The sequence below is a fragment of the Syngnathus typhle genome, linkage group LG3, assembly GCF_033458585.1.
Source record: "Syngnathus typhle isolate RoL2023-S1 ecotype Sweden linkage group LG3, RoL_Styp_1.0, whole genome shotgun sequence".
NCBI classification, from domain to species: Eukaryota; Metazoa; Chordata; class Actinopteri; order Syngnathiformes; family Syngnathidae; genus Syngnathus; species Syngnathus typhle.
This window is the reverse complement of record NC_083740.1, coordinates 10,498,070-10,507,801: the sequence shown is the minus strand read 5'-3', so window position 1 is coordinate 10,507,801 and position 9,732 is coordinate 10,498,070. Positions and strand designations below refer to the sequence as shown.

Below are 9,732 nucleotides of genomic sequence, written 5' to 3'. Positions count from 1 at the left end.
GACCTATATATATTGGCACTGGACCGGGACACCTCTAGTGGCCCAAGACTGCCACCACGTGTTGAGGACCGGGAACTCCACGTCAAGTAGCACAAATCAGTCACTTCTCAATGCTCATTCTCAAGGAAGCTAGTCAAATAAATAAATAAATAAATAAATAAATAAATAAATAAATAAATAAATAAATAAATAAATAAATAAATAAATAAATAAATAAATAAATAAATAAATAAATAAATAAATAAATAAATAAATAAATAAATAAATAAATAAATAAATAAATAAATAAATAAATAAATAAATAAATAAATAAATTATTGGTGACAAAGCTAAAAAAATAGTAATGTTACCGCAAATTTCTAAATAGAAACAGTATGACAATTTTTTTTTTTTAGTTCATTAACAATTTATCTTCCTCAAGGGGAAATTAAATGGACACACTGCTGCATATCCTGTAACAACATAAAACATTTTCAAACAAGAATCTTATGACATTCATATGTTTGTGTTTAATTAAGAGCATGTGACACTTTTTGCTTACACTTTAAAAAAAAAAACTTTTGTTCATTAGAATTTGTCATTTTAAAAATTGATATCTTTTAATCTCATATCATGGGCCCCAAAAGAACACATACCACTTCCGGAGAATGGTCATATTTAAAAAAAATAGAACTTTCAATTTGCACCATACATTGAGATGGAATTTGGCACTGGGCAGCGCAGTGTGCTAGTGGGTAGCCCATCTGCCTCACATTTCTGGATATGAGTCCCACCCTCAGTCTTTCTTTGTGGTTTTTGCACGCTCATATACATGCATATACATATTGCTACTTTTTAGTAGGCTATAATTTGAATACGGCTGTCTTTTTGGTTTGAATATAGACTCGGACAATATATCGACTAATATACTTCATGCAGCATTGTACATTAATGTCATTATCAACTCGCATAATAATTTTAAGATGCAGTCAGCTACAATTCTTACATCAAGATGTAAATAAATTCATTTGGATACTGGGAAATATAAGTACTGTGTAAGACGTTCATAGCAATGCATAGTGCAGCAATTCCACATTAAATATAGAAGTTGCATAAAGGTCGTTTGTATTTACAAAGACAAAGGGTCATTCCAATTGTCCTCCTCTTTAGTCTCCGCTTGGTGCTGATGTCTATATTTGTTGAATCGATCTTTGTTTCCAAGCAGGCTTTTAGAATAAATCCAGTCTCTTTCAAAAGCAGCTTTCATTTGTTCCATGATCTTCCCTCCATCGTTTTTCATCAGGGCCACCAACCCAACTCCACCATTTTTGGAAAAATCATTCCCCACCCAGTTGTGGTTTCCTGAGAAGGTAAAGCAGAAAATGTCATCATGACAATTTGTGTACATATCTTCACAAAGCGCATTTGGGGATAAACTCAAAGGGCTGTAGCGGCATTTATAAATCATCATTGTCCAAAGCAGTCATTCTAAATTGAGCATACAAAATGATGAAATAATTAAAACAGTATCTATGAAAATTACTATTATAAAATACACTAAAAATGTAAAAAATGCTAAATGCATTGCCTACCAATGTAAAAAGCATTATCAGTCAGCATGTACTTGTTGTGATTGAGTCCATGTTGAATGTCATCCTTTTTCTCCTTGTGACTGAAAAACCTCTGAAAGATAATTGAATGAATGCAAATCATGTAAAATAATTCGACATCATAAATATTAATCAGCACAATGTCCAGACAGTGAAAAAGGAGCTGTTCCACATACCACCTCCAGAGAACAGTTGTTCAGCTGAACACACAGCGACTTGAGAGAGGTTACAAAGTTAAAGGTGAGAGGGTGAGTGTTCTTCCAGAAGCTGATGAGCAGGCGAACTTTGATCCCTCTCAGAATCACAGCCTCTCTTATCATCTCATCCAGTGGTGACCAGTACCTAATGATGAAGCCATTAATTAGAGGATTTCCTCCCTGCTTGGACGAAGCAAGTCCATCTTCATTACATCTTTTCACAACCAGCAAGGTGAGTCAAAGTGAATTCACAGCATCAAAAACAGGCATGAAATAGAAGAGTCACATGAAGCATCTGTTTTCATTTCAGTACCTTGTGACCGAGGTTCCTCTGAGGCGTCTGCTAACCAGAGGGAGGTAGTCCATCACAGAAATGAAGATAAATGTCTTTGCGCTCTGCATGACTTGATCGATGGCGTCTACATCGCTCGTGCGCTCTTTAGCGCAGAAAAGATCAGGGGAGGTCTGCAGAGAAGATACACCACTAAAGTGACTGACTGTTCACATACACAGTTTACAAGTCAAGCAAACTCAAATGGTTAATTTTGGTTGTGATAGAAATTACAAGGCAAAACTATTTTAGTTTTTTTGCAAATATTACAGAGAGGTCTCAAGAGCAGGTTGCGGCCTACAAGGGCAAATAACATGAATAATCACCCCGCATTGTAACACGCTAACCTGACCGGTAGTTCTCAACCTATTTTTAGTGATGTAACCCTGTGATGTTTTTTTACAGCCATCAGTGCAAATCATTTCTGATGAAAAAAAAATAACCATCCATGACATTAGTGCAGATATGTGTAGTACTAATATGAAAGCAACAATACATTTCTGTACATGGAGGTCTTTGTCACTTAAATAATGGTACACATTTGAAAACTAAGTTGCTATTCAAAGCAATTTTCCATTTGTAATGCTTTGCATTCTGGTTAAAAAAACAAAACAATAAATACTAAAGAGCCTTACAGACACATATGCAACTGCAGGCGTATTGTTGAGCTCCAGCTCCAGGGCCTTATCTCTCCCATAGAGTGCTGTAACTCTCTTGGACCAGATTGAGGGGATGTAGTCCCTCTCATGGAGCTGCCAGTAAAATGAAAATACTCTGTGGAGGTCCAGAGCCAGACAGCTGCAGTTATACACCATCAGGCCCAGCTCCTTTCTCTGTGGGATGTCGAAAAGAAACAGTGCCACCAGTGATACAGCAAGAAAGTTGAGCTTGTGAAAACACAACATCGAGCCCGAATAAAAGTATCTCATGCTTCTTTTATCCTCGTTCAGTCTTTAGTTCAAAGATGCTATAACGGCCTCCAATTATTTTTTCGCACCACACGTGCAAAATGTTGATGTTACCTTGGAAAATGACCTCCAGTCCATGTCAGCGCTGCCAACGTAGATGTGTGTCCGATCCACAATCCAGAATGAAGAATGGAGTCCTCCTCTGGTAAAAGCTGTCATGTTAACCAAATGCACTTCTGCATCTGGACAATAAGAGACAGACATGATTTAAAAGTCAAACTAAATGCCAGTTTGCCAATTACTTACTGTGCGTTGCCAAAATCTTCTGTTCTGCAGAGTTTGTCAAACTGCTAGCAATCTTTAGTTTGACCCCACGGGATTTCAAGTTGAGCAATCTCTGGAATAAAAGCTGACCCTGCGGAAGCGGTAATAAGTGTTTAGGCATTGTTTCAGCTCCAGCTCAGCAGGTCAAAACTCATTAAAAGGGGAGGTAATCTTCAAAATAATTAGTTTTTTTCATTCGGAGCACTTGGGAAATACAAATGGTACATTGATGACTTTGTACCTGCCGTCCTGTGTTTGGCATAGTTTCTTTTTCCGGGGGCGTCAAGTTCCAAACAGGTGACACTACCTGGACTGAGTGCTTCGCTATGTCCAGCAATGTGTGAAAGCCAACAAAGAGTGGCAAATTACGTTTACCATTCAAGTGACCTTTTAGATCCTCTGGGATTGTCTCCATAAGGACAATGCTGCAATATAGGAGCATTAACAAATCAACATTCTTCGTATGTCCTTTTATTATGCTTTCAATTTCTTGGTTATCTCACCGACAGTCAGTGCGACAGTTCTCCTCTGTGATTCCATCCTCATCGTCCCCCCATATATCCACGGAAGAGAAGATAAGCACCAATAGCACAGCAAAGCAGCACAGCAATGCAAAGATGGCAATGCACTTCTGCTGAGTCTGACACACAAACAACAACTTATAGTCAACAAACTGCAAAGGTATAAACAGAATGAAAAGACAACAACCTGGTAATTTATTATAAGGCCTTGGGAAAGAAAAGTAATGACCCCATAAATGTTAATTTCCTCAATCAATACCGGGAGAAGGAAGGTTTTGTGATCAATAAACAACGCTGCGTGTTTATATCGGATAAGCAATACTGCAGCTTTGAAAAAATGGCAATAGGACACCAGAAAATCACACGTTTGCCTACAACACTGAAGGTAGCCAGAATGCATTGCTCAGAATATTTGACTTTTCTGTATATTGCCAGCTTTGTTGTTCAAGCATGTCCCCCTTGAAAGGGTTTTTATGATCTCTGTCTCAAGCTCCAGGCCAATGTCTTGGAAAAATAAAGATATATATTATTTGTGTACTTGAGTGTATATTGTGGCTATATTAAAGGTGTGGGAGAGTCAGACATCCCTATTGTCCTGACGCTGTCTCAAAAGCCTTGATTTTGCGCTTTTAAAATGCAGTGATGCGCTTTGGTTTTGCTTAGCACTGCACACTTTCATCATTCCTTTCTCTGTCTTTGACGGTTTTATGAGTTACCGAAATGCTAGAGTTTATAGTCACTAATCACAACTTTGGGTTGTTGTGTATGATTTAATGAAATCCATTTGACAAATTGTGATTACATTAATTCACTGTTTAATTTTCAACTGCGTCATACTTTTTTAACATGACAATAAATATGCATCAAGGCTGAGCATTTTATCACTATAAATAATCGGAATAATAAAATAACAAGAACAACGCTCTTAGAATAACGTCAATATAATTTAAAATCAAATATTTTCCCCAATGTGGCGGATGGGAGTATATTCCTTTTTTGGCTGTGTTTGAAGATGTTTATTCATTTCTATTCCTTACAATACTGTAAGGCTACTGTTTAATTGTCTACTCTTTCTTCATGTCTCAGTTAATTAGGCTGCTATAGCACATCCTGTGTACCGTACGCTCCTTTTTAAATCCACGGAGACCCGGGGATTTTCATTAGTCTGACCAGACCGTGCTTGACATGCAGATATTGCCATTGAAGAAAAGTTCCACTGAGCCCTGGGAAGTTAGAAAGGTTTTTTTGCTGAATCATCCAAAATTCACCGAAAAGAAATCAATTATGGAAATAAATGTGAGTTGCTGAACGTGTGAAACAAAGTTACATTATATTCAAAACACAGCCCAGACATTCTCAGTGAAAATTACAAAAATAAAATGGAATCGAGATTTTACATATCCATGCATATTTGAAGGCGGGGAATTGGAACGTCACCTTTACTGGTTGCTTTGTGGTCGGTCCTGCCATGATAGCTGCACTTCAAACTTCTTTGACATCAGTACATTTGCTTCATCAGTCCGTTTGGGTCGCTCAGTTGGCTCTGCTCCATACGCATACTTTCACACTTCATATGTCTCACTGACACCCTGAGGCTCTCTCTGTATGTGTTTGCATCTCATGTCCTGATCTTATTTGCAGCTTGAAGAGTGTGTGTGTCTGTGTGTGTGTGTGATAAAGAATGAGCAAGTATGCAGCTCCATGCTGACTCAACTGAGGCTGTGGGAGAGATGGAGACAGACCAAACCCTCTTGTTCAAGCCACCAATGCAAAGCTGCTGTTTTGAATCCCAAAAGCCCCAGTCGCTCCTTCCCTGACTCCCTCCCCCATGCATTGCTTTTTAATCTTGTACGATAGCTACACCATGATCCAAGTTAAATTGCTATACACCTGCAAGGAAGGCTCTAGAAACCAGGGCCGGCTTTACGCGGGTGCAAGAGGGGACCTTGCCCCCTCAAATCAAATTGGCACAAGCTTCGTCAACTATCTTTCTCCTTTGATACGTGCTGTGTGCTGACTGACAAACTGTCTGCAGTGATATATTCCCACCAACAAACACCCAATCACAGGTGAGGATGCTGGATGTGAATGCCTTTTGTACCTAACTTTGAACAGCACCTAATTCTACATGCTGGGTTGAGGATAATCACAGTAATCACAAGAAAAGGGAAAAACAACAACAACAAAAAAGGACCAAAATAAAATCTGTTTGACTACTTGATGTCATGTTTATTAAGTGCGAGTGTTTGAGAAAATCCCCGGTGATTGGTTGGTGATATTATTTATATATTTTTTGGATGAATTGTTGTCATTGGGATCAAATTTATGGATTGCATAGATGCCCAATCACAGTCAAATAATTGCTGCTATTGGTACAAATTGAATGAAAGAAATGTTTCCCAATAATAATAATAATAATAATAATAATAATAATAATAATAATAATAATAATAATAATAATAATAATAATAATAATAATTTCTGTTCCCTCACCACTGAGTGATTACCACCTCAATGTGTTCAGAGGGCTACATGATGACTTTTCATTTCTTATTGCTCCTTTATGAATTCAAGACAAGAATCATTTAAAATTAAAAATCATCAATTAAAAACATGTCATTGGCAAGGCACAAAAAACATATAATAAAATACAAGTGAACTAAACTAGCATATCTACTGTATGTGATCCTTTCTAGCACTTAAATAATTGTGGCTTTTGTGGGAAATTTTCAAAAAGACTACCGTACCGTTTTATGTTTATGCACATTATCCCAGAACCTCATTAAGCAAACTCAGCGGAACAACATAAAAAGTGCAAACACTTTCTTTGATGCTTTTATTTAACACAACCCATCTCACAAATGAATAGTTACCTAATAGCAGGAAACAGCTTGCAACAATATATTGCCGACAGCAAGCTGTTTTAGGAGTCCTATGAGCACCATCAAGACAGAGAGGTGTGGGGGGACTTCAATTTTATGTCCTTTTAACTTTAAGCAACGTGGGAATTGACGTAAATACGATTCGATCGTGAATAAATTCTTCAAAAATAGGCCAATTATTTTGAAAATTACATCAACCTTTTCTTTGTGTTAACAGATAAAATGTGTATGAACAATATATACAAAGCCATAATAAGAACATTATAACACTGTGTGAGATAGCACAAGGAAATGTCACATTTTACTGTGAACGTTTGAGCTGCTTAATGCGTTTTCTTTCCCCTGTGACAGAGCAAAAGGACAGCGAGAGCGAGACTAGAAATGTCTGAGTCACATCCTGAGGGAGATGGCTGCTCTTCCAGATGAATACACAACCACTCCAAATCTTTTTACATTTTAGCATTTTACAAATTCAAAACATTTTTTGGATTGATGACAAAACACTAGATTGGGACAAATATCTTATCATTCCATGTTTTTTATATTATTCTTAAGATTCAGTTAAATAGTTAAAATAAAACTATTATGATAAGATATTGATTGGAATTTATTTAACTCTGCATTTCAAGAGCTCTTTTTCAAAAAGCTACAAAGCCATTTTGATTATTCTACGATTTACCTAGACCTGCAACTTTTACAAATATACAGTAAACTTTATCGTGACATTTGCTCAGTCTAAAATTGACTAAGTAAAAGATAATATTTTTTTTATTATCTTTCAGCATGATGATTCTGAACTTTGGCTTTTAACTTGGTTTGGAGAGGAGCGCTTAATTACCTCCCATCAAAAAACACCTTGGAGGATGCCAGTGAAGGACGTTTCACTGTTGGTGTCTCACCTTCACACCGGAGGCTCAGTGGCTGGTTGCAGTGCAATCGCTGCAAGTGTTAGCTGTTTTTATTTAATTTTTTGGGTCGTCCATGTTACCGGAGTATCAAAGTCAAAATGATGTATCAAGTGAAGGCTGACTGGGCACAATGCCATGTTAATATGCTGCTGGGCCATGAGCCAAATGCTTGAGTTTTGGATCTAGGAGTAAAATAAAAAAGATCCTGTCTGTCTGTCTGTCTGAGGAAGCTCCATCAGTGAGTGGCCACAGCTGACTTGTTCAGCGAAAACCACCATCACAGGCTTCTTTCAGTCAGCTCGATTTACTGAAAGCAGCCATCAATCTTGATGTTCACTCTCGTCGGATGAGCACAGCATTCGACACCATGCACACAAGTTTGACCATTGATTTTTTTACATTTTAATGACTTTTGTGAAAAATGTCAGCGGTTTTCAGCAGGGCAACAAAATAGTACCATTGAATACCTATGTGTCATTTCACGCTCCAATGGAGAACAGGGGGTGAATTATCAGTTGCTACATTCTTCTTCTTTGCACATGTTACATGATTAATATTTCACGTAGAATGCTTAATGGAATGCATTAAGCCTTTTATGAGCTTGACTGTACATTACCACCTCACATTAAGGCACCAGAAACAATAACAATGCTTGAATTAGTGGAGGGTATTGCAAATATTGGATTGGATACATCAGATCAATTTATGTTATAGGCTACAGTTATTGTATTTACTTCAGCTGGGAGATGTAATACCTCAGGATTCATGGGTAGCTGAATCTCATTTTCACCAATCATCACCAAAATAAAATCAATCGAAAAATACATCACAGCCCATATGAGAAGATGAAGAACTGGAATAAACTAAAGTAACTAAGTTAAGTGTTTATTTTTGGAGAAATGCCAAAGCATTTCAGAAATAGCACGGCATGACTTCATGAAGTCAACCGTCTTTCATATGTATTTGGGGCGTATGTGAAAGCAGAGGTTTCCATCCTCCACAAAATATACCCAACAACACACAATTCTGGCCTTCCGAAATCTAAAAGAGCCAGCACAATGAAGAGAGTGGCAACAAGACACCCACTCATTGGCTGCTACCAATCAGAAGAAAGCAATTATCAAAGTTTGCTAATCAAAAACCCCAGAGACCCAAACGGAACACCGACTCTTGAAAATCACAAGAAAATAGCTCAAAGTGCCGCACTTCTCATATTCAACCCGAAATATATTTTAAACCCAATGAAAGGATATCAAAGGTTGACAAAATAAAAAATATGGCATGGCATCTTTAATAGGGGGTGTGTGGCATATATGTCTGTGTGCGTGCGTGCACTGGTAGCGATGAGGAAATTAGTGATCAATACTCATCTGTGACAGAGCTCAGCCTTCTCTATCTTGTGTTTCTACTGTGCTGAATTTGATGCAGCACCGACATTAAGCGCACTTCCAATGGATATAAACCTGATTCCATGTTGCACTTTGATACTAATTGAAATGTTCTCTTGTGTTTTCCAGCCTTAAACACTTTTGCAATTGGATACTCTTACAAACACAATTTCCAATGGTTATGTTATGCACAATTTCAGAAACATTTTAAAAGTGATTGACTTGATGAAATGTCATTTGAAAAAGGAAACAAAAACAAGAGGAAAAAAAGTTTGAATTGTTGCCCTACCTTCTCTGGTTTGTCTTTCCGGCGCAAAAAGATGCTTGCAGAGTAGCCCTGTTGTTGGGCAGCACTGAAGCTGTTGTTTTTCACTTGGGACAGATCAGACAGCAGGGTTGGGGGTGCCTCCTCTTGCCCCCTCGACCTTGGATTATTTGACAGTTCCATTGATGGCCTGTTTGTCTGTGTCTGTCCTGCCTGCAGGGCCACAGACAGTCTGCCTCAAGCTACCTTAAGATGCTGACACGTCCTTTTCTGTCTGTCATTTAGAGCTGCGGTTGCTTTTTGTCTTTCTATGAGACATCTGACTCGCAAGCTGCAGCGCTTCCCTTCGCTCTGTTTGTGGCCAGAGCACCAACGCCTTCTCACACTACTCATGCTTGTTAGGGAGGGACACTGTGTGT

At 38.0% G+C, this 9,732-nt stretch overlaps 1 protein-coding gene across 1 annotated transcript; it reads right to left on the bottom strand.

Moving 5' to 3' along the window:
* Positions 1-421: 421 nt before the first annotated feature.
* Positions 422-9,690, bottom strand: pld5 (phospholipase D family member 5). The gene is made up of 10 exons (XM_061274769.1): positions 9,338-9,690; positions 3,853-3,989; positions 3,591-3,774; positions 3,332-3,440; positions 3,140-3,267; positions 2,753-2,950; positions 2,100-2,251; positions 1,766-1,931; positions 1,572-1,662; positions 422-1,341 (listed from the first exon to the last, which is right to left on the bottom strand). Exons 1-10 carry the CDS (start codon positions 9,494-9,496, stop codon positions 1,109-1,111), a joined length of 1,557 nt encoding a protein of 518 aa, XP_061130753.1. The 5' UTR covers positions 9,497-9,690; the 3' UTR covers positions 422-1,108.
* Positions 9,691-9,732: the final 42 nt, after the last annotated feature.